This window comes from Sorex fumeus, unplaced genomic scaffold (assembly GCF_029834395.1).
Source record: "Sorex fumeus unplaced genomic scaffold, SorFum_2.1 ptg000110l, whole genome shotgun sequence".
Classification (NCBI taxonomy): domain Eukaryota; kingdom Metazoa; phylum Chordata; class Mammalia; order Eulipotyphla; family Soricidae; genus Sorex; species Sorex fumeus.
Genome location: NW_026606167.1, coordinates 2,194,796 through 2,218,310, shown reverse-complemented (window position 1 = coordinate 2,218,310; position 23,515 = coordinate 2,194,796). Strand labels below are relative to the sequence as shown.

The 23,515-nt window shown below is 63.4% G+C and overlaps 4 protein-coding genes across 7 annotated transcripts; 3 read left to right on the top strand and 1 right to left on the bottom strand.

The window, feature by feature from the left end:
* Positions 1 to 661: 661 nt before the first annotated feature.
* On the bottom strand, positions 662 to 4,497 carry UBE2I (ubiquitin conjugating enzyme E2 I). 3 transcript variants are annotated; one of them, XM_056135287.1, is made up of 7 exons: positions 3,927 to 4,073; positions 3,278 to 3,360; positions 3,123 to 3,206; positions 2,963 to 3,035; positions 1,860 to 1,969; positions 1,707 to 1,786; positions 662 to 1,282 (listed from the first exon to the last, which is right to left on the bottom strand). In XM_056135287.1, coding segments are annotated over exons 2-7 (414 nt in total). In that variant the 5' UTR covers positions 3,344 to 3,360; positions 3,927 to 4,073; the 3' UTR covers positions 662 to 1,281. The 3 variants fall into 3 exon arrangements, with proteins under 3 accessions (XP_055991262.1, XP_055991261.1, XP_055991260.1); XM_056135286.1 differs by lacking the exon at positions 3,927 to 4,073 and adding an exon at positions 4,242 to 4,497 and having other exon boundaries at positions 669 to 1,286; XM_056135285.1 differs by having other exon boundaries at positions 671 to 1,286.
* Positions 4,498 to 6,768: 2,271 nt separating this feature from the next.
* On the top strand, positions 6,769 to 10,257 carry LOC130042858 (mastin-like). Its single transcript, XM_056135104.1, has 7 exons — positions 6,769 to 6,804; positions 8,583 to 8,643; positions 8,726 to 8,782; positions 8,891 to 8,906; positions 8,989 to 9,248; positions 9,497 to 9,657; positions 10,103 to 10,257. The coding sequence occupies exons 1-7, from the start codon at positions 6,769 to 6,771 to the stop codon at positions 10,253 to 10,255; spliced, it is 744 nt and encodes a 247-aa protein (XP_055991079.1). The 3' UTR covers positions 10,256 to 10,257.
* A 5,899-nt stretch (positions 10,258 to 16,156) lies between these two features.
* On the top strand, positions 16,157 to 21,263 carry LOC130042857 (serine protease 33-like). Its single transcript, XM_056135103.1, has 6 exons — positions 16,157 to 16,172; positions 17,121 to 17,280; positions 17,615 to 17,889; positions 17,974 to 18,119; positions 18,496 to 18,610; positions 21,142 to 21,263. Exons 1-6 carry the CDS (start codon positions 16,157 to 16,159, stop codon positions 21,261 to 21,263), a joined length of 834 nt encoding a protein of 277 aa, XP_055991078.1.
* Positions 21,264 to 22,286: 1,023 nt separating this feature from the next.
* LOC130042973 (tryptase-like) lies at positions 22,287 to 23,430 on the top strand. Of its 2 annotated transcripts, none has more exons than XM_056135266.1 (5): positions 22,287 to 22,347; positions 22,436 to 22,601; positions 22,676 to 22,941; positions 23,023 to 23,183; positions 23,246 to 23,430. In XM_056135266.1, exons 1-5 carry the CDS (start codon positions 22,287 to 22,289, stop codon positions 23,408 to 23,410), a joined length of 819 nt encoding a protein of 272 aa, XP_055991241.1. In that variant the 3' UTR covers positions 23,411 to 23,430. The 2 variants fall into 2 exon arrangements, with proteins under 2 accessions (XP_055991241.1, XP_055991240.1); XM_056135265.1 differs by having other exon boundaries at positions 23,020 to 23,183.
* Positions 23,431 to 23,515: the final 85 nt, after the last annotated feature.

Below are 23,515 nucleotides of genomic sequence, written 5' to 3'. Positions count from 1 at the left end.
GCCCATGTGCCCGGAGCAGACCACCCCACATAACAGCAAACGCATCTCAGAATTCTCAGGTTACAAGTCACATCTTTGTGAGGCCAACCACTGGTACAAAAGGACATTTCATTCGCGGAAGTCACAAGTTGCTAAAATACCAATCACCTCAGAGCCTTAAGTAGAAAGTAGATTGGCTTTGCGGTACCCGCATGTGCCGCAGCTGTGTAACTTCACTGTCCAGCTGAGCAGCAAACAAGGCACTGGCCTGTGGGTACCCCCAGCGTCATCTGCCCCCACCACCCTGGGGTGACACCAGTCAGGGTCGGGCCAGGTGCCCCTCGCCAGCGGGTGAAGACAGTCCCTGGCTTTCAGGCTTGAGGAATTGCCAGCTCCCCATGGTCCATGCAGCCAGTTCCAGGGGCCAGTCCTCGGGCTCGGCCGTTCCGCGTCCATCTGTGCTAAGCAGAGCCAAGGCCGGTGTGCAGTCAGTGATGCGGTGGGCCTCCGCCCTCAGGCTCCTTCGACTCCCCAGAGACCCCATCCACTTGTGATGGAGGGGGCCCGGGGAGAGGCTGGGCTGCACGTGTCCTGCAGGATCTCCTCGGGCGCAGTCTGTCTGTCCGTCCGCCGGCAGGCCAAGCTCTCCGATGGTGACCCTCGTCCTCCCTGGGGCTGCCTGCTCCCGGCAGGCGCCGACTTTATGCACAGGGGCGGCCGCAGGCAGCAGGGAGACCACCATGCCACATAGCCTCCTCACTTGTACACAAGAATGCAACAAAAATCTTTATATAAACAGTTTATTTACTCTAAACAGCAACACAGACAAAACGCCATATAAACACAGGAAGTGATGCGGAAGGGAGACGCTGGCGACTGGATCTGAGGCTCAAAGCAACACAAACCGGGGTGTGCGGAGAAGAGCGGGGGCGGGCGTCTTGGAGCCCGGAGCCGCGCGGGCCTGCTGGGGAGCATGCCTGTGTCTGCGCTCACCCCGTAGGAAACCTTACAGCAGTGGAAATACTGACATCAATATTAAAATAAAAGCGAGTTTTACAGAACAATCAAACTACAAAAGACGGAAGGAAGAGACCCTGTGTGAAGAACCGGGGTTCGGCGCGTCAGAGGGCGCGTGGCGGATGGGGTGGCGCCCCCCAGGAATTGTACAGAGCGACGTGGGCTTGCAAAGTGTCGTAAACCAGTTCCTGCCAAACCAATCCCTTCCTTGCTGCTGTGAGGCCACCTAGGAGGGCGCGAACTTCTTGGCTTGTGCTCGGACTCGTTTCTCATACTCCACTCTGTTCTGGCTGAGGGCGGAGACACAGGTCAGTGGGCCACGCCAGCCGGAGGCACAGCCTAGGGCAGAGGGTCACTGGGACCCAAAGCCTGGGGATGGGACCCCATCACCAGGGTTCTGTTAGATACCAGGAATGGGGAGGGGCAATCTGTGGCCTTCGTGTCCCCCCAGCACCCAGGCTGGCCACTGCTGAGCTCAGGAAGGCCCCTGCACCCTGCAGTGACAGTCACTGCCCTGGAAAGGACAGGGCATCAGAACAAATGTCCCCTTCCCACACCGGTCTGGCCACCCTCCCCCCACTTAGCGGCAGAACCAGAGGGGCCTCTGCTCGGGACAGGCCACCTCTTCAGCAGACCTGGGTAGAACTGGACACACCTGGGAGACTAAGCTTGCCCCTCAAAGCCCGCCCGGCCCCGGCACTGCTACTGACCAGTAGATCGTGTAGGCCTCTGCTTGAGCGGGGTCTTGGATATTTGGTTCATTCAGCAGCTCCTGAATCCCTAACAAGATCTGGGCAGACAAGGGAAGAGGCCAGTGGGGCGGGAGTTCGTGCCGCGGGCAGGGCCAAGGGGACAGGGCGTACCTGCTTGATCGTGATGGCCGGCCTCCAGTCCTTGTCCTCCTCCAGGATGGACAGGCAGACTGTGCCCGAGGGGTACACATTCGGGTGGAAGAGCGGCGGCTCAAATTTACCTGCGGGAGAGTGGTGGGTGGGCGGCAGCCCCAGCGAGAAGCAGGGCCCTAAGAACACCGTCTCCAAAGGGAGGGTCAGGACCCCGAGGACTCCTACCCCAAGGACGCCTGGGCAGACCCAGGAGTGGGCACAGCAGAAACAGCTGGCCAGAAGCCCGGATCTCCCTTCACACAGACTAAGTACGGGGGGAAGGGGGACACATGACGGACACGGGACGACGACGGCCCAGCAGACCCCAGTTCCCACCACCTTGCAGGCAGGGATGGCGGCAAGTGAAGGAGAGTCCCCAAGGCCCCAGAAATGCACGGGGACCCACAGGTGGCTCCCGACCCCGCACGCGCTTGCTGGTACGAGCATTACAAGTGCACAGATCTGCCAACCCACCCCATGTGGGGGAAGCTGGGGGCGCGACCCTTCCCTTGACTGTGCCCCCCCCCCATTTGCCTGGCCTGCCCACAACCCCCTCACGTGTGCACGACAGAGCTGGGACTGCACGGCCCTGCCTGGTGCACCAGCCTGGACAGCTGACCTCCTCCAGCCCAGAACACTCACGTCCAGCATAGTGTCGCGGGGCTGGTGCCACTACTCAAAAGCACATGAGTTGATTGCGTAAACAGCCCAGCCAGCCTGTGCCTGCTCCCTCCCCAGGGCAAACCCGCCTGCCAGCCAGTCACTCCACTACAACAGCGGCACAGGTATCCCGCGCAAGGCTTCAGAAGGGAGCAGGGAGCGCCAGCCCTTGCAGGAAGCGCACAGCAGGGCCCCAGGAGGAGGCTGCCAGGTAAGAGGCATGTGTCCGTCTCTCCCAGCACCAGACCTGAGAGGGCGCCCTGCAAGCCGCACAGAGACTGGGGTGCTGCGACCCCCTACTGGGGAACCAGAACCACTTAACCCCGGCTGGATTCCAGAAGGCAGGTGGGGCAGAGGAGCCTCAGGGAGCTGTGGCCCCAGCTGGTGCACCCACACGTGGGGGCAGGTGGCCGTGTACTCACACTTGGGTGGGGAGGACGGGTAATCATCTTTGAAGAGCATCCGAAGCTTGAACAAGCCGCCTTCCCACGGAGTCTGCTCGGGGAAACGGGTCTCCGTGAGGCCCCCTCCCTCCCGCAGGACCCCCCACCCGCCCAGTTCCCCGGCGAACGACCCGCTTACCCCTTTCTTGCCCGGAATGGCGCACTCCCAGTTCATGAGGTTCATGGTGCCGTCGGGGTTCTTGGTGGGGACAGCCACGAAGCCCTGGAAGAGCAAGCGCGTCAGGCTCGCGCGTCGCCCTCCCGCCCCGGGCCGGGGACAGGGGCTCTCCTTACAAAGGGGTGGTCCTTTCTCCAGGCCTTCCTCTCCTGGGCGAGTCGGCTGAGCGCGATCCCCGACATCGTGGAGGCGTCGTTTCCTGCAAAGGCCGGGCAGTCAGTCGGGGGCAGCCCAGGGCCTGGAGGGCGGCGCGGGCAGCCACGGCCAGGCACGAGCCCGCCGGGGCACGCCGGTGCGGGTGCTGCCCGCGGGCCGCGGGGCGCCCAGGACGGGTCCGGGCCCCGGGGCAGGGGCGGCCGTGCGGCAGCGCACCCCGCCCCAGTGCGGCCCGCGCCCCGTCCCGCGGGGGCTGCGGGGAGTCCCCGCAAACTGTCAAACCGGCGGGACGCGCTGCAGAAGCGCGGTGCTGACCCGCGGGGAACAGGCCAGAGTCCGCGGGAGGACCTTGGCGCGGGGCGCAGCCCTAGCCCGAGGCCCCCACGCCGGGCCTCGGCGCCGCCCGGGACCCTCTGGGGACGCCCCGGCCGGGCTCTTCCGCGAGCCTCGCTACGGGCGGGGGCGCGGGGGGCGGCCCGCGCACCTGGCGCGGCGGCAACAGGTGGGCGCCGCGGCCTCCGCCGCCGCCCGCGTCCGGCGCCGGCGCGCCCGGGGGCCGGGGAGCGGAGCGCGGGGCGCGGGCGGGCGGGCGCGGGCGGGCCGCCTCACCTGCGCGGCCGCGGCCCGGAGCGAGCGGCGAGGCGCGGCGGCGGCGGCGGCGGCGGCGCTCCTTTGTCTCGGGACTTCCCTCCCGAGCCCGCTCCGCGCGCAGCCCGAGGCCGAGGACCCCGCGGGCGGGGCCTGCCCGGGGCCGCCCGCCGCGCGCCTGCCCCGCGCGTCGCCGCCGCCGCCGCGCCGCCAGGCCCGCCCGCGCCGCCGCGCGCCGCCCGCGCCCCGTGCCCCGCCGCCGCGCGCCCGCGCCCCGTCGCCCGCCCGGGCGCCCGGCGCGGCGGACGCGCTCCGGGCAGGCGGCGCGCTGGACACCTGGGTCCTTAAAGGAGCCGCGTCCCCGCCGTCAGGGAGCGTCTGCAAACTCTCCTCCTCGAGGAGCGCGCCGGCCCGCGAAGGCGCCGCTGGGCCCCGGGGAAAAGCCGACACCGGAATCTGCGAGGGTTCCGCGGATGCCCCGAGGGCGCGGCTCCGGCGACGGGTCCCTAAGGTCTTCTTGGGCTGAGGCCCCGGGCCCGGGGGCCAGCGAGCGGCGAGGCCTAAGGCTCTCCGGAACGTCGCAGGACGCTAACGCTCCCCGGAGTGCGGAGCCCTGTGAAACCTCGTGCTATTGGCCCAGCCGCGCCGCTGGGCGGGGCGACCGCCGCGGCCGCCCAATGAGCTACTCCCGTACAAAGCGCCGAGGCCCGCACGACCGACGGGTGGAGAAGCGCCGACGCTCCCTGGGCCGCGGCCGGCGGAGGGGGAGGGGCGGGTGCGGGTGGGGCCCGCGGACCTCCCGGCGCGCGACCGGCCGCACCTGGCTTGGGCCGCGCCCCGCTGCCCCGCCCGCGGCCCCGGCCGCCCCGGTCCTTCCCCTCCGTGTTCGCGGTGCAGCCCCTGGGGTCCCCTCCCCCGCCCCCCAGCGCCCTGCGGATGCCCGGGGAGCACCGTGAGCACGGCCGCAGCCTGCAGTCGAGGGGCCCGAGTGGGCGCTGCTGGACAGTCCCAGCACCTGCCCCCACCCCCGCACTGCTCCCTGGGAGGGGCAGGCCTCGGCAGGGCACCCACTGTTTCCGCCGGAGGGGCCCGGGAGGTCCCTCGAGGCCCACGGGGAGCCCGTTTTTGTCCGAGGGCCGGAAGCGTGGCTGCAGTCTGCAGTGTCCGGCCCTGGCCCTCGGTGGCCACACGGGGGCGCGGCCGGCCACCCAGCGGGGCCTGGCCGCGGGCCGGGCATGGGGCAGGTGCCCGGCTCTCCACGGGGGCTTTCCCTTGGCTACGTGCAGTTGTGCCCCGCAGCTATTTCTCGCTCGGAGGGTGCTCTCGGCTTGGCGCCTGGAGGTCACGGTGGTGCTCAGGGGGCCATGCGAGGTCGCGATGAGCCCTTCTACCACTGGCTGGTAGCCCGCTCTACCAGTGGCTTCCTGGTGTAGGTGGTGTTGGTTTGGGCCACCCCCTGCGGTGCTCAGGGCCGACTCCTGGCTCTGTGCTCAGAAGCCACTCCTGGAGGGCTCAGGAGGTACCAGGAATTGGTCCCCGCTCAGCCACAAGCAAACCAGGTGCTTTACCTGCCGTCCTATTGCTCCAGCACAACCAATAATTTTGGGCTTCACATCTGTGGACCCCCCTACTCACACTTTCTTAGTTTGGGCCACACCTACCAGTGCTCAGGGTGCTGACTCCTGGCATTGCCCGGGGGACCATACCGGACACTGAGGATCGATCCCTGGTCCAGCATGCAAGGAAAATGCCCGCCCCACTGTATTATTGCTCTAACCCCCTTCTACCTTGCTCTGCCTTGTACCACCACCTCCCGGGCGTCCTAGGTCAGCTACAGAGCAAATGGGAGATGCGACTCTGCTCGGTTCCCATGAACACCATGTGTCCTCTGGGATAGCGCCTCTGGTGGCTGCTGGCCAGGAGCGTGCTCTGACATCTGAGGGCAGCGTGGGACATCTGTGGTTTGCTCTGGTCTGCCCCTTCCTGCCAGTGTCCCTCAGGCTGTGGCACTGGGAATCCCACACCAGGTCTGGACTTGGCATGACGAGGGGCCGGTAGGGCTCTGCCTTCTCTCCCGTGGAGGAAGCAGCATTTCTCACAGCTGCTCTCCGACTCAGCCTCCTCCTCACGTTTGCCTTACACTCGGGGGTGCTGGGGAGAAGGTGCAGAGAACAAGGTACTTGCTTTGCATGTGGCCAACTGCGGTTTCTCACCACATAGGGTCCCCTCAGCCCCACCAGGAAGCCGGAAGTCAGCGTGGGAAGGGAAGGAGGGTGTGTGGGCAGCTCCAGGGGTATTACAAGCTCCTGCAGGGGGAAGTGGGGCTCAGAGGCTGGACCCCCTTGGCCTCTGATGGGTCCTTCTCCACCTCCACTCCCACCAGGAGTCTTAGTGGCTCAAGCCCCCAGTCTAGGGGGAGTCAGCCTGTTCCCAGGACTGCTCGTGTAGTGGCCGCTTGGAGGGTTGTTCCAGTAGACTCTGAGGCGAAGCGCTGGCTCTGTCCCCTTGGAGTGAACCTGGACAGAAGCTGGAGTTGGTGTTCATGTGACCCAGACAGGGTGCCAGCCAGCTCACAGGCATGTGCCCACAATGCTGGTGCCCACACCCCAACACAGTGCCAGCACTCCTGCACAGTGCCCGCACCCCAGAATGGTGCCAGGGTTCTGATATGGTAGCTATGCTCCAGCATGGTCCCTGTGCCCCAGTATGGTATGGTGCCCGCACCCCAGCACAGTGCCCGCACCCCATCGTGTGCCCATGCCACAGTACAGTGCCCCAAACCCCGTCACGGTGCCCACACCCCAGAATGGTGCCCAGGCCCCAGCATGGTGCTCATGCCCCAGAATGGTGCCCACACCCCAGCATGATACCCACGCCCCGGAATGGTGCCCACACCCAGGTACGGTTATGGCTCGTACCCCGGGAGCTCCAGGAGCCCTTTGTGTCACAGTCCTGGCCTAGATGGTGAGACCCTCCTGCACCCGGGTGCTGAGCACTCAGAACCCTTCTCTGCGCCAGATGCTGGAGACCCCCCTCAGCGGTAGGTTGGGGAACAGCACCTGTACCCGGTAAGGGCAGGGTCGGGCTAGAGGGCCTCCCCCTCCAGGGTCTACATCTCCTGGGTCTCCTGGGTCATGGCCTCCCGCCTTGGTTCTGGCCAGGCCCTGCCCTTGCTGAGTCCCCTTGAAAACTGCATCACCACTGTGGGCCTCAAACCCACCCCTCTCTGAGGCCCTGCCCCCAACCTACCTCCCCCACCGCCCATTCAGCAGTCAGAGAGAAGGTGTGTGGAGGCTCCTGGCTGGAGGGCTGGTGAAGCCTTTTAGCTCCAAGCCCTCCCTGGGAAAGCATAGCACCCTGGGAACCTGGGGGCCAGGCTGGAATGGTCTAGGTTTGCCCTGGAGCACTTCAGGTTTGCCCCCTCTGGGTCTATGCCCTCCGGTGCTCTCCCAGTGCTTCCCTGAAGAGCCAGGGAACTAGACACACAGGAGGCACTGGGGAGTGCCCGGGCCAGTCTGATGGCGTCTCCTAGGCCTCGCAGGGGCGGACGCAGGACACCGAGGGCTGAGCCCTAGCAGGAGTGAGTCACATGGTGGCCGCAGAGCCTTGAGAATGAGCTGGAGGCCATGTGTTCTGCCAACCATGGCATCCAGCGAACTCTTCACAGGGATGCCCAGGAGAGCCCCACTGAGCCTTGGGCCATGGCCGAGGCCCCAGCGTCCCCCACCCCCCGACAGTGGAGGCTGGCACTGAGCCCAGACAGAATGCCTCTGGAGAATCCTGGTCCTGGAAGAGCCGTGCTGGTGGGAATGGACAGGGCCTGCGGCATCTACAGAGGCTTGACCCCGCACAGCTGGGCCAGGGTCCAGCTCCCTAGGCTGGTTCCAGGTATGAGTGATGAGCGGGGACCTGTGTCACAATGGTGTCCATTGTGACAGGCTGGAGGGCGGAGCTCGAGGCCTCACTCCGAGTCCCAGGGAAGCAGCTCCCTGAGCCCCAGGCCATGCAGGTGCCAGCCTGGAGGACTGCCCGAGGTGGGAGGGGGGGGACGGAGGGGCCTGCTGTCACCAGGGCTGCGCTCTCCTCCCTGTCACCCCTGGCCTTCTCCTAGCACACAGGCAGCTTGGGTGGATGGGCTAGCGGGGACATGCAGGCCAGTGCAGTGGGGACAGTCATGTTCTTGTCTCTGCCACAGGGAGGGGCTGAGGGACACCCAGGGTCTCCCCGTGGCAGGGTTTCTCCTCATTGTCCTGTCCCCAGACTCCTGGCAGTCGGCCCAAGGCCCACATGGCACAGTATGTGTTGACCACAGCTTGTGGCCAAAGGGGTAGACACTAGCTGGTCAGCAGAGGGTCTGAGGGTGGATGCAGTGTGCTGGGCTACTGTGAGGGCGAACACGGGAACTGTGCCCCGTGGGCACTGACAGCTGCTCCGTGTGTGTGTGTGTGTGTGTGTGTGTGTGTGTGGTGGGCATGCCCCTCACAGACCCCGTGGCCTTGTGGTGCCAGGGAGCCTTGTGGCCAGTGCCCCGGGCCCTGACCTCACACGGGCCAGCTACTGCCCACATGATGGCTCGGTGACTGGTCCTCGGGAAACCTGGGTGGCCTCGGCTGCGGCCTGGCCCTGGGCCCCCAGTCCTCCCGCGAGGGTGATGCGGCTCAGTGTGTGCCCCCCCAGATGCTGTGGCTGGTGCTCCTGGGCCTCCCCCGGCTGTGTCCCAGCGCCACGTCGTTCCTGGGTAAGTGGGCCAGGGGCCGGCCAGACCTGGGGTTTGGACAGCTGCATCGCAGCTCCCTGACCCCCATCTTTTTGCTTCCCAGGGGCCAGCATGGAGGGGAAGATGGACAGAATCTCGGGGGGGTATGACGCAGCCACTGGTCAGTGGCCGTGGCAGATCAGCATACGGACATTTGATCCAAAACTTCAGCTGTGGCAACACAAATGTGGGGGATCCCTGATCCACCCCCAATGGGTGCTGACCGCAGCCCACTGCACCTCCCCGTGAGTGTCCCTGGGCCCAGACACGGGCATTGGCAATCCCCCCTCCTGTGGAGCGCAGCTGACTTCCTGGATGGCTCCCCAGGGGGGAAGCCTACAGGATCCAGGCCGGGCAGCTGCGGCTCTACCACCATGACCATCTGGTGAAGGTGAAGCTGGTCGTCCCTCACCCCAAGTTCACCAGGAGCTGGTCGGCGGAGGCAGGGGCGGACATTGCACTGATGAAGCTGCAGGTGCCGCTCAGGCTGTCCGCGTCCATCAATGTCGTGTCCCTCCCGAACGCCGGCCTCAGAGTCAAGCCACGCACTCTGTGCTGGGTAACCGGATGGGGCTTCACCAAAGACGGTGAGGACCGGGCCCGTGGCGGGGCCTGGGGCTTCCCCAGAACTGCCTCCTTGGCTGCAGGCAAAGGGTCCTGTCTGTGGATCAGTTTAATCCTCAGCCGAGGGCTGCTCCTGGGGAATGTCCCGCCTAGCCCAGCTCCGATAGGGCACCAGAGCCCGGTGCCTGCTGAGCTGGGCTCCTTCTGGGGGGCACCTCGTGGTGGAAAGATGACACTGAGCCCTTGGTTCTCAGCCTGCCCCTCTCTGCAGGACCCTTGGATCACCCCTACCGTCTGCAGGAGGCAGCTGTCCCAGTGGTGGACAAAGTGGTCTGTGAGTGGCACTACCAGGACTTGTTTCCAAACGTCACCGAGACCCTCATCAAGAAGGACATGGTGTGTGCTGGGAACAAGGACCAAGACGCCTGTCAGGTAAACCGCCCCGCCCAGTGCCCGGCCCCGCCCACCCACCGTGACCCCGCCCATTACCGGCCCCGCCCACCAGACCCCGCTCATTATCCCGGCCCCACCCATTTCCCCAAGGCCCCGCCCATCAAGGCCCCACCCACGTTACATCCTGCCATTTCCTCAAGGCCCCACCCATCCCCAAGGTCCCGCCCACCTCAGACCCCGCCCATTATTCAAAGACCTGCCCGGTTTCCCCAGAGCCCGGTCACTCACAGGTCCCGCCCACTCCCCCCCCACTCCTGCCTCATTCTCCAGCCACCCTGTCCACTTGGGTCCTGGACTTGCCCGTCTTCTGCGGGGCCAGCCACAAGGCCTGGTCATTGTCTCCTGACCTGGACCAGCTCTCCTGACTCAGAAACCCCGTGGCAGGGCCCAGCGGCAGGAGGTCCTGACTGCGGCCTCCCCACAGGGCGACTCTGGGGGCCCCCTGGTGTGCTATCTGACTGGCAACTGGGTGCAGGTGGGGATTGTGAGCTGGGGCAACATCTGCGGCCAGCTCTCTGTACCCGGAGTGTACACCAAAGTGGCCAGCTACGTGTCCTGGATCCACCAGTTCCTGTAGATGCACCTAAACGCGGAGCAGGGCCGCCGCCGCTTCTCGCCCACCTCCTCCTCTGTTCCCTTGGCAGTGCCGACATCTCCTGCCTCCTTCCTGCTCCAGGCTCCCCCAGCTCAGGGAGCAGCAGAGGGTCTGCAGCCGGGTGTCTGGACAGTGGGGCGGGGGGGGGGTCTCTTGTTCAGCCCTGTCCCCATTAAACTGATAGGCCAGGCTAATGCTGTTTGCTCAGGTCTGTGGGGGGCAGTGGGGCTCAGGCTGGGTGCTCATGCCCGCAGATATCCTGGGTCCTTTCCCAAGTGAGGCACTTCTGTGTGCTTTGGATTCTCCTCCTCCTCCTTCCTCCTTTCCTCCTCCTCTTCCTCCTCCTCCTCCTTTCCTTTTTCTTTTTCCTCCCCTCTCCCTTCCCCCCACACCTCCTTCTCCTCCTCCTCCTCCTCCTCCTCAGCTTTACCCAGCTGTGCTTAGGGTTTATGCCAGGCTCTGCACTCAGGTATCATTCTGTCAGGGCTCAGGGGACTACAGGGATGCTGGAGATTGAAGTAGGTTAGCTGCATGAAGGGAGATGTCCTGCCCACTGTACTATCCCTTCAACCCTTCCTTTTCCTAGACCAAGTGCATGCTTCGGATGGGGCCTTGGAGTGAGGCAGACAGTGGGTGGGCCCATATTACTAGGAAGGGCAATTTGTCACCAGGCCACAGAGGTTTGTTAGAGATCCAGAACCTAATTAGAACGCCCCTGCCAAAGAGAGCCCATTGGAAAAGAAGCACTTGCACATGACCATTCAACAAATTTTGAAGAAATTAGGAGAAATGAGCCCTGCATTGAACATACCTCCTGCGAATCCAGCAGAATAAAGATGGGGCCACCTGTCCAACTGCAGTGGCCAGGCCATCTGCAGGGGCCATCGAGAGCTGGGCCTGAAAACCCTTTCCTGGGGTCAGAGAGATCATACTGTGGCACTTGCCTTGCACATGGCAGACCTGGGTTTGATCCCTGGCACCCCATATGTCCCCCAAGCCCCCCAAGAGTGATCCCTAAGCACAGAGCCAGAAAAAGACTGCACTGATAGGTATGGCCCAAAAACCAAAAAGAAGAAAGGAAAAGAAAAAAGGAACCCTTTCGTCGCTCAGAACTTTACTGGTGTCTCTCCACCCAAGGGCCCGTCCTGACCTGGCCTGGGGTGAATGAGTGAGCCTGTGGCTACGACAGCCCTTTGGCAGAGCCCAGGAGCTGTGGCCCTGGGGTAGTGGGGACTGGGTTACTGTCCCCTGGGACCCAAGTGGGCAGTCTTTGACTAGTCTGGCTAAGGCGCAGGGTCCACCTGGTGGTTGGAAGAGCAGCGACCCACAGGTGCCCAAGGGACCAATTCAGTGACCTGCAATTCTGTCTGGAACCACACGGGGGCAGCCACACCTCACACAAGAGGCTGGGGCCTCGGGGCTAGACAGGGGACAGGCCCGCAGTGGGCTTGATCCCCACAGTCCTGCACCAGAGACCACCTGGATGTCAGCAGGCCTGTGCACCTGTGATGCACATGTGCACGTGTATATGTGTGTGGGCGTGCTGCACGTGTGTGTGTCCGTGCACATCCATGGGCGTCTAGGACTTTCCTCCTTAGAATTTTGGTGCCTTCTACAAGCTCATTGCCAAGCTGGGGATGAAGTGCCCTCCTGATGCACTTCTGTGCCCTGGCCTGGCTGGCAGCGGAGAAAGCACTTAGCTGTGGCGCGTCTGCGAGTACAGGGTCCTCCTGGCAGGAAGGCAGCTTCCCCTCTCCAGACCCAGGCCATGATGCCAGCTCCCACTCCTCCTCCTCCTCCTCCTCCTCCTCCTCCTCCACCTCCTCCTCCAACTAATGCTCTTCCTCCTCCAGCTCCCCCTCCTCCAGCTCCTCCTCCTCCTCTCCTCCTCCAGCTCCCCCTCCTCCAGCTCCTCCTCCTCTCCTCCTCCTCCTCCAGCTCCTCCTCCTCCTCTCCTCCTCCAGCTCCCCCTCCTCCAGCTCCTCCTCCTCTCCTCCTCCTCCTTCAGCTCTTCCTCCTCCTCCTCCTCCTCCTCCAGCTCCTGCTCTTCCTCCTCCAGCTCCTCCTCCTCCTCTCCTCCTCCTCCTTCAGCTCCTCCTCCTTCTCCTCCAGCTCCTCCTCCAGCTCCTGCTCTTCCTCCTCCAGCTCCTCCTCCTCCAGCTCCTCCTCCTCCTCCTCCAACTTCTGCTCTTCCTCCTCCAGCTCCCCCTCCTCCAGCTCCTCCTCCTCCTCTCCTCCTCCTCCTTCAGCTCTTCCTCCTCCTCCTCCTCCTCCAGCTTCTGCTCTTCCTCCTCCAGCTCCCCCTCCTCCAGCTCCTCCTCCTCCCCTCCTCCTCCTTCAACTCTTCCTCCTCCTCCTCCTCCTCCAGCTCCTACTCTTCCTCCTCCAGCTCCTCCTCCTCCAGCTCCTCCTCCTCCTTCAGCTCTTCCTCCTCCTCCTCCTCCTCCTCCTCCTCCAGCTTCTGCTCTTCCTCCTCCAGCTCCTCCTCCTCCAGCTCCTCCTCCTCCTCTCCTCCTCCTCCTTCAGCTCTTCCTCCTCCTCCTCCTCCTCCAGCTCCTGCTCTTCCTCCTCCAGCTCCTCCTCCTCCAGCTCCTCCTCCTCCTCTCCTCCTCCTCCTTCAGCTCCTCCTCCTCCTCTCATCCTCCAGCTCTTCCTCCTCTCCTCCTCCTCCTCTTCCTCTCCTCCTCCTCCTCCCCCCTAGCTCCTCCTCCTCTGCTGCCCTTCCTCCTCCTCTTCCTCCTCCCTCCCTCCCTCCCTCCCTCCCTCCCTCCTTCCCTCCCTCCTGTGACTGAGTAGCCATGCTCCTTCCTTTCAGCCTGTGGCTTCAGAGGGGAACCTCTGTTCAGTGTGGGTTGGAGACCCTGGCCTCTAGGTTTATGTCCACGATGCTTCCCAGCAGAAGCGTCTCCGGCTGGCACAGACGTGCCAGCTTCTCCCCAGCTGCCTGGGCCCTCTGCCTGTGCTGTGCTCAGGGTAGTAAAGGCCAGGCCGTGGGAGCTGGCGGGGATGGACTTATGTCCTGGGCCGAGCTCACTGTGGGTCTCCTCCTGACTGGGGGGTGGCCAGGGATGCTCAAACTTCCTGGAGAACTGCCCAGCCTGTGTTCCCGCACTCCCTCCGTCCTCTGGGCCTCAGCCTAGGGCTGACGGACTTGGTCTCCCCAGCGCCGGCTGCTGTGTGGGGTTGTCTCTGTGTTCTAGGGAAAGAGCTTGTGTAAGTGGCTGAGCGATTGCTGAGATCCTGGGGAAACTTTGGAACCCTCCATGTGAAGCAGCCCTCAGAGCAAGGCTCCTGCCAATGAGTTTCTCAGTAAAGTTGCTCTCAGCAGGCCAGAAGGAGCTCAAAGGCATGAGGAGGCAGTTGGGGGAGCAGGAACTGGGACTGATGAAGTGCTAAGGGGCTCCAGAGCACCCCCGAAGGTGAAGAGTGAGAAGACGCCCAGAGCTCAAGGTCCTTCCTACAAGTCCCTCCCCAGTCCGCACAGGCAGTGGTGAGATGCTGGAAGGCCCCATCCTGGGTCCCCCACAAACCACGGACATGCACTTCCTGCTTTCACATCATGGGGTGTCCTTAGCTCTCTCCCCTCCGGAGAGCCCACATGTTCTCTCTTTTACAGGGTCTTTGTGTTTGGGGGCCGTGCTCAGGCGAGTACAGGGTCCTCCTGGCAGGAAGGACCTGGTTCTGCACTCAGAGTCACTGGGGGCGGTGCGTGAGGCTGCCAGGAATCAAAGCTGGGTCAGTCACATGCAAGGCCAGTGTTCTAGCCACTGTATGACCGCGCTCACCTCCCTTTCACCTCCCTTTCAGTTCTTTTGTGTGTGTGATTGTGTGTGCCCTTTGGTCACACCCGGCGATGCACAGGGGTTATTCCTGGCTCTGCACTCAGGAATTACTCCTGGAGGTGCTCAGGGGACCATATGGGATGTTGGGACTCGAACCGGGGTTGGATGCATACAAGGCAAACGCCCTCCCTGCTGTACTATTGCTCCAGCCCCTTTTCACCAGTTCTTAAGAAAGACCATCTTCCTGCACTGTTGGTCTCCTGAAATTCTTTTCTGTGCGGAGAGGTGAGGAAGCCAGGACCTTCTGGGGCTCAGTGATGAGCCCCCTTTTTGTGCAGAGAGAGCGAGTCGTCGCTCCGGAGGAGGCCACAGCCCCTCACGGACACAGCAGCACATGGTGGCAAGCATGCTGGGCAGAGCTGTGGCCACACTGCCGGGTACTCACGGGGACTTGGCCAGCCCAGCACGTTCCAGGAGGACGGGTGGGGCGACTCCTGGGCCCCACGTCTGTCCAGGACCCCGCCTGGCTCCGGGCACCTGGCCCTGCATGGCCGTTTCTTCTGTGACTCATCACAGCTAGTTGCTCTCACGGTCTTTGTTATGATTCCCTCAGGGACCATCCCAGAGGTGAGCAGCGTCCAGCAAAGGCCTCCTCCTTTGTGCCCACCCCCTGCTTGGCCTCTGTCCTTCTCCGGAATTGTAGTCTTGGTCTGGGCTCCCAAGCTCAGTGCTGGGGGAGGGGAACGACACGGGGCTTCTGGATCCAGGCTAGTGGCTGCGGGGCCTTGGTGTGGCTTTGGATTTGGGGGGTTTGGCACATCCGACCCAAGTAGCAGGACAGTGGGGAGAGCGCTGGTCCTAGCACCCATCTGATCCTCTGAGCCCTGTCCATGGTCACTCCTGATTACAGAGCCAGACATAGCCCCTGAGTACCAAGTGTGACCCCCAAACGTGCACCCCACTGCTCTGGGGGAAGCTGCCTCATCCTCTCTGCTGGCTGGTGACCGCAGCTGCAGGTTCCACTCATACCCAAAGGGCAGCTTGATAGTGGACATGGGGCCGTTTGCCTGGCACCTTCCTCATGAGTGGCCATGCGCTGGCCATCTTCCCTGTGCGGCTAAGAGGCCCGTGAGGGACACGGGTCTTTGCAACCAGCCCGACGGAGGTTTCCATTTCTCTCATGGAGTTTGGAGGGTTTGTGTTTGGTGGTTGCGGGGGCACCTCCAGTGAGACTCTGGGGAGCCTCGTGGTGCCAGGAACAAAGCTTAGAGCAGTGCCCAGCGGGCTGCAGCCAGGTCCCCCGTGTCCCCAGCTCCAGTAGAGGGTGGGAGCCAGTGGGCTCTCCCGCCATGGCTGCAGCTTCCTTCCTACCGTGGAGTGGTTTTTCCGTTGTTCCTCCCTTCCTTAGAAGACGGCTCGTTCCACCTCAGCAAGATAAGATGTCCATCAGCCGTCCGATCTCACCCACCCAGTCCTGGCCTAGTCCTGGTCATATCAGCAGGGCTGTTCATTCTGAGCCTTTATCTGACGCTCTCTGGGTTTTGCAGATAACCATGACTTTTTCATGCTGTTGGGCTTCCTCTGCCAGATGGGGCTCTTGTGCTGTGGCATGAATGTTTTGGGGTGGTCGAGGGGTTCCAGGTCTCCTGGTGGCGTCTTCCTCTGGCGGGCAAAGTCCAGCTCTGATTTTTTTTTCTTTTTTGGGTCACACCTGGGTGTTGCAAAGGGGTTACTCCTGGCTTTACACTCAGGAATTACTCCTGGCGGTGCTCAGGGGACCATATGGGGTGCTGGGAATCGAACTCGGGTCAACCGCGTGCAAGGCAAACACCCTACCTGCTTTGCTATCGCTCCAGTCCCCAAAGTTCGGCTCTGAGCGATTCAGTGCACACAGACAGCCCTGTGCTGCCACCACCAGCTGTGTTCGAGCAGTCAGGCCTTGTGTCAGCCCCTCCGGACGTCCCGGCTCTTGCTGTAGTGGCCAGTGCCTGTGCTGGCCATGCTTGGCCGTGCTGCCCATACTTCCCAGGCCTGTTTGAAAGGAGCCTGTGGTCGGAAGAGAAGTGACCATGTGCAGCGTCTTCCTGTCACGAGAGCAAGCATGGCCCTCACGGAAGGTCATAAGATCATAAGGTCACAGCAGGGTCTCTGCATGGCGACCCGCTAGGCACACGGCTATAGCTGGGGACTGTCCATGACAGTGCTCCAAGAGCAGCCAGTGACAGCGGGCCGGCTTGGGCAGTGACAGTGGCCACTTGGATATGCCACATCTCCGGCCCCCCAAAAGGCATCTGCCCAGGTTCTGCCCATCTCCTGGGCCTCTTCTGCTCGGCCAAGTCCAGACAGAGATAAGGCAGCTCCGGTGTCAGCTGGGCCCACCCCCTGCATCCTCCTGGTCCCTCAACAGGCTGCCAGGCTGGCCAACGTGTCCCTTTGTAGAAGCCAGGTGACACGGTTCCCTGAAACTTACCTGGGGCAGGACTGCGTCCCTGACTTCCGCCTGCTGTGGGCTGGCAGCGGGGTGGGGGGAGGTGGTGGCCGTGGCCAGCCCCAGTCTCGGGGGGAGCCCAGGCGAGGCCCTTCTGTAGCCAGACAGCGGACCCCCACTCTGACCAGGTCACCCCTCACGGGCCTGCTTGCTGCCGGGCCCTCCTGCCCCAGAACCAGACCCCCCCCGCACTGCCCCCACACTCCCAATCTGGGGGTGGCCAGGGATGGGCCAGGTTGGGAGCCAGGACACGTCAGCAAGCGCGGGAACAGGCGGACACGAGCTGCGGAGCCGTGGACACCCACAGCAGCGCTGAGTCCTCCAGGTGATGGCTGCACTCAGGGCCTGGGGTCTGAGAGGGGGGCTTGGGCTGGGCTGGACGTCCTGTGCTCTCCCGCAGATGCTGTTGCTCCTGCTGTTCATGCTCCCTCTGGGAGGAAGGGGTGAGTCCCGGGGGCCCAGGGCCTGCCTGGTGGTAGCACTACGCGGTCCCCGGCATCTGGAGGTGGGCGGGGAGCCCCCTCAGCCTGGGCCGTCCACAGGGGACCCCAGTGACCCAGCCACCCTCTCTCGCCAGGGAGCAGCCTGGTCCCTAAGGCCCGCATTGTGGGGGGTGTGGAGGCGTCCCTCCACCAATGGCCGTGGCAGGCTAGCCTGCGGGAGTACGGCCAGCACGTGTGTGGGGGCAGCCTCATCAACAGCCAGTGGGTGCTGACTGCTGCTCACTGCATCCCCAGGTGAGTGTCAGGGACGTGGGTCTGCAGCAGCTGCCCACCTGGGGCAGGGCCAGATCCAGCCCAGGTGCCCCGGGGGCCCCTCACACCCCTGCCCAGGGCCCATCTGCCTCCTGCCACCCCCATGTCCACCAGCGTGTACCCTGCAGTCCCCATCACTGGGGACTGGACAGCCTGAGCATGAACTCTCATGCTTTCAGCGAGCACTCAGGCTGGAGTCTGCCCTGGACATATGACTGGACAAGGCCCAGCGGCCAGCACCTGTGCACCCCCTCTGGATCACCCTCAGGGGGCTGGCGGTGCCACCGTACACTGGCCTGTTCCTTTCCCTTCGCAGCTCTGTACGCCAGGGGCAGCTGACAGTGCAGCTGGGCGAGTCAGCCCTGTACACCAGGCCCCCGGGCTCCGTGAGCATGAACGTGGCACGTGTGTTCCGGCACCCCTCCTACAGCGGGGACGCCCTGCAGGGTGCGGACGTGGCCCTCCTGAGGCTGGCGCGCCCCGTGCGCTTCTCTCGCACCATCAGGCCCGTGCAGCTGGCCAGGCCCGGCCTTGACATCCCCCCGGGCACCCTCTGCTGGGTGACCGGCTGGGGCGACGTCAGCCAGGACGGTGGGTGAGGGGCTCAGGCTGTGGGTCAGCGGCGTGGGACCCTCCCCCCAGCTGCAGCCCTGCTGACACCCGCTCTACCCGCAGAGGCCCTGCCCCAGCCCCTCCAGCTGCAGGAGGTGGACGTGCTGACCGTGAGCCCTCAGGTGTGCCGCCAGCAGTACGCACCAGAGCGCATTGCCCAGGATATGCTGTGTGCTGGCGCCCCCCGGGGCCGCAAAGGCTTCTGTGAGGTTTGTGCCTGGGATCCCCCTCCCCTGGGCCGGCTCTGTGGGGGTGGGGTCAGTCCCTTGCTGGGCTGGCCAGGGCACAGGCTCACAAGTCCTAAACCAGAGCAGGAGCATTCCCAGAGCGAGCAGCTGGGCCAGCACTGGGAGTTGTGCCAGGAGGCGCAGTGGATAGGCCTCGCCGTCCCCACCCGGGACCCCAGACTTGCCTGCCCATGGGGGAGCTCCCAGCCTGCCCCACACCTGGTGGCCCTCAGGGGCTGCTCCCAGCTCAGTGCACGGGGGTTGCTCGCTGCTGGGCTTGGCAGGCCCTGAGGTGCTGGGGCTTGAACCCAGGTCTCCCTCTGGTACGTCACGGCTTGGCCCATTCTTGCCTCTTCAGGGTGACTCCGGGGGCCCGCTGGTGTGCCAGCTTGCGAGCGGCTCGTGGGTGCAGGCAGCCGTGGTCAGCTTCAGCAAGGGCTGCGCAGAGCCAGGCGCCCCGGGCGTGTACGCAAGCGTGCCCGTCCATCAGCCCTGGATCCAGCGCCAAGTGTCCTCGGCCCCTGCCCGGGCCAGGGGCTGCTCCCCACGCTTTCACCGGCTCTCCCCCAGGATGCCGCCTTGCTGAGGTGCTCCCAGCCCTTTTCCCCACAGAGGCTGAGCCCCGGGTCTGGGCTCAGGTGCCGGAACCTGCACAATAAATGCTTGCTCTGCTGTTTCTGGTGTCTTTCTGGCGCACAGTGGGGCTGGTGGGGGTGCAGGCTGCTGGGCTGCGTCGGCTCTTGGCCTGGCACAGTTCCCGAGATCATCTGTGGTGCCTCCTTCAAAGGCAGCCAACAGCTTCGTGTTCCTCCATAGTCTGCAGGAATTTGGGGAGGGCGTGAGGGGCTCCTAAGCCTCGGGGTGGCATCCTGGGAGTTGGTGGTGGGGAGTTGGGTATGAGAGCACAGCTGGGCAGGGGTGGCAGAAGTGGGGTGCTGAAGTGGGGTCAGGCCAGGCTTCATGTCTGTGGCCTGTAGGGGGGTGCTGGGAGGCTCCCCCCACCAGCGAATGCTGGCACTGGCCAGCAGGACCCAGGAGGGCCCTGAGTGGCCACCCTGGGAACACAGGGGACCCATGTCAGGCCAGTCTGTTTCTCAGGACTGAGCCCAGCCTGAGGAGGACATCCAGGGCTCCAGGGCTGGTGCACACTCCATGGTCCTGCCCACATGTCCCCAGGGGATCCAGGAGCAGGGCAGCGCCCGGAAAGGGGTGCACAGCCCAAGACCACACTGACCTACACTCTCACTCCTGACCCCTCTAGCGCCAGAACTGCCAGATCTGGAGGCAGCTAGGGAGCCCCCAGAACTAAACTCCAGGGATCCCACATGCCTCAGCAGCTGCCCGCTGCACACACCTTACCAGCCCAGCGCCTCCAGCTTCACTACAGTGCTTGGGGGCACACCTGGCTGTGCCTGGGGCTTACTCCTGGCTCATATGGTCAGTCTTGCTGGCTGGTGGATGGGGGTGTCGTTTTCTGGGGCTGGGGCATGAGACGAGTTGTCAGAGTTGTTCTCTCAGGAAGGGTCAGCACTTTCTCTGCTTTTTCCCCTTTATTCTTACACAATTTTTTTTTTGAGAGATGGTGTCTTGGGGTTTATAAAATCCAGATCCCGGACGAGAACAGTGCAGTCTTTTGCCCCCGCGCCTGGGTGTCCCTCGCCGGGACCCCTTGGAGGGGAGCAGGTCGAGCTTTCCTCCCCGCCACGACCGGGGCTCCGGCACCCGAAGACATCTTATTACCTCATTCCTACTTTGGACAAACTTGCAGGCTATCGAATGTAGCCTGCCCACAGGGCAGAGTCTGGCAAACTCCCCGTGGCCTACCAAATATGCCAAATACCAGTAACAATGATGGGTCTCATTCTCCTAAAGAGCCGTGAATATAATCTCAGGGCTAGGATGAAAGAGACGTTACTGGGGCCTGCTCGAGGCAATCGACGATTAACAGGATGATGAAAAAAATGAAATGGTGTCTTGGAGCACACCAGCTATGCTCAGGGCTGACGGCTGACCCCTAGCTCTGTGCTCTGTGCTCCTTCCTGGCGGTGCTGGGCTCAGCCCTGCAGTGGGGCAGGAGAGGAAGTGCCTTTTCTTCCACCTCAAACCTTGCCAGCAAGCTGAGGAAGGAGACGGTGGGACTGAGGGGAGCACACAGCTAAGAAGAAAGATGGTGGGACTGAGGAGAGCACACAGGACAGCTCAGAGACTGATCCAGAGTCAACAGCAACACATGACAGAAGATGAAGCGGGCTGACTTGAGGCACAGCCAGGCCAGCCGGTTTCTGACAGATCTGACACGGATTTCCGGGTGATGTGGTGCCAACATCCTCAGCATCTCGCAGAGCACGGGACATTCCTGGCAGTGACATGCCTCTCTGGGAGAGGCAGGAACGGTCCAACCCTGAACAGAACAGCCAATCCCCGATTGGCTAAGCTGCAGCCGGAGTCACACGTGTGCTCTTGCCATGAAGCATTCTAGAGCTCGTGAAACTACAGGGGCTTATAAAGAAACACCAACGGTGGGGGGTGGGAAGGACTTGAACAGGCACCTGGGGGAGGAAGGTCTTATGATTGCCGGAACATACCCAGCTAGACTTTTATTTTGCTTGGGGGCCACACCTGGAAGTCTCAGGACTTATTCCTGAATCTGCACCCAGGGATGGCTCAGGTGAGCATATGTGGTGTCGGGGATTGGCTGTACGCAAGGCCAATGACTTCCCCACTGTCATATCACTCTGGACCCTACACTAGATTATTATTATTATTTTTGAATGAGGGGCTCCTTGTATTCATGTGTGAAACCTTTTATAAGTAATTTGGGAAGGTCACACCCATCTGTTCTCAGGGGTTAAACCTGGCTCTGCACTCAGGAATTATTCCTGGTGTGCTTGGGGGCCACTTGGGATGCCGGGGAATGAATCTGAGAGACAGCGCCCTCCCCGCTCCCTGGACTGAGGTCCTGCAGCACATTTTTCGCAGCCTCTATCTGCGCTTCTGCCTACAGGTGTGCTGTATCCACCCCTCAACCCTGCCCTGCGGTTCCCTGCTACTGGGTCCACCAACTCCAGGGGCCCATCACCACAGATATCAGGGGCGACCCCAGGCAGGAGGCACTGCAAGCATTGACGCATTTATTCAATCAGCTGCAGGAATCACAGTCAAGTTCTTGGACCCTTGTCTGGCCTGTGTGCCAATAGCATGTGTCAGAAATCTTTGCAGTGTTTTCATCACAAAGGAGCTGAACCCTTTAAGGGAGCCATCCTTTCTATTTCTTCAGTGAATGTTTAATGTGTTGCTGAGACTTTGTGACCAGTCCCCCAAGGACAAGGCTATCATACCGAGGAGGGTGATCTACACTCGGCCCATCACACTGCAGTCCTGGAGGTGAGAAGCGGGAAGGAGGCAGCGGCTCAGGCCTGTCCTGATTGGTCCAAAGTCAGCAATCGGCATGTGCATCCTCACCGCCGCTGATGGTCCATGTCAGGCCCGATCCAATCACAGAGCTCCTAGAGATCTCTCCGGGCCCCCCAGCCCCTTCTAATCCTGCCTGACTGTGGGGCCGTTCGCTGGGGTGGGGGTGTCACCTGTTCGCCCTGCCACGCCCGGCCCCTGCCACCCCGTGTGACCCTGGGCCGCTGCCTAGGAACCCGCGAGGAGCAGCATGGCTGACCTGGGCTGTGTGGACAGGCGGGCAGGGGACAGGCAGGAGGGGACCGGTGAGGGTCGGGCCAGGTCGGGCTGGAACTGCTCTTATCTCAGCCACTTCCTCCACATGACCCTCACTCAGCCTATGACCCAGATCCCCTGATAGCAGCCTGCTGAGAAGTGGGCCTGGGCGCCCTCCCCACAAGCGGGGGCCCCTTCCTGTGGGGTCTGAGTCACCCTTCCTCAGCTTGGGATTGGCGGCCTCTACTCAGACCCACCCTGGTGCAGAGGATAAATGGAGCAGGTGGGCAGGCTGGCTCTGGAGAGCAGGAGAGGCCAAGGTAAGCCCCCAGACCACAACTCCACCAGCCCCACCTGGGCCGACCCTGGTATCCCTGCGCCCCACCAGGGGCAGCCCTGGTGCCCCTTCGCCCTGCCTGGACCAGCCCTGGTACCCTGCGCCCTGCCTGGACAGGCCCCCCACAGTGTGCTCACTCCTTCCAGATGCTGAGTCCGCTTGTGCTGGTGCTGCCCCTCCTTGGGAGCCTGGTCCTCGTGGCGCCTGGTGAGTCAGTCCCACCCGACCTGGGCAGGGCCACCCCAGGGCTGCGCCGCTCCCCAGCTCATCCTGAGGCCCTCCTGCTCCCCCCCAGGCCAGGCCCCCGCACGAGCAGGCATCGTGGGGGGGCAGGAGGCGCCCGTGGGCAAGTGGCCATGGCAGGTGAGCCTGCGCGTAAGGTCCAAGTACTGGATACACAACTGCGGGGGCTCCCTCATCCACCCCCAGTGGGTGCTGACTGCCGCACACTGCTTCAGCCGGTGAGTGTCAGGGCCGGGTGCCTGGGCTGTGCGCACAAGTGCTTGGCGCCCGTTAGCCCTGCTTTGTCCGGCAGGAGCGTGGTGGACCCCATGGACTACAAAGTGCAGCTGCGGGAGCAGAACCTCTACTACCGAGATCGGCTGCTGGCCATCAGCAGGATCATCCTGCACCCCAACTACTACAGCGTGGAGGTCGGGGCAGACATCGGCCTGCTGAAGCTGCAGCAGCCTGTGAACCTGTCCAGCCACGTCCAGCTGATCAAACTGCCGCCCGCCTCCGAGACTTTCCCACCAGGAACGCCGTGCTGGGTGACAGGCTGGGGCGACACCAGCGACGGGAGTGAGTCGGGGCAGTGGAGGGCGGGGGCTGGTGCCCACCCGCCCCCCCTGGGCTCAGTCCCCGACCTTTTCCCTGCAGTAGACCTCCTGCCGCCGTACCCCCTGAAGCAGGTGAAGGTGCCCATTGTGGACAATGGCCAGTGTGACGCCCAGTACCACATGGGCTCCTCCACGGGGGACAGTGTGCAGATTGTCAAGGCCAACATGCTCTGCGCCGGGGCCTTCCGGAAGGGCCCCTGCCAGGTGAGTGCTCGGCCCCGCCCCACCACCAGGGACTGGCAGCACGCTGACTGTCCTCTCCACAGGGCGACTCCGGAGGGGCGCTGGCCTGCAAGGTGAACCGCACGTGGCTGCAGGCGGGCGTGGTGAGCTGGGGCGAGGGCTGTGCCCACCCCAACAGACCCGGCATCTACACCCGCGTCACCCACTTCCTGGACTGGATCCACCAGTACGTCCCCCAGGAGCCCTGAGCTTGGGTGCAACCTGGCACTCCTGGGAGGACAGCCAGCGCCCACCATCCCCCCATGTGCCCCTCATTAAAGGGAGAGATGAGCAGTGTGGGTGCAGCTGGCTCT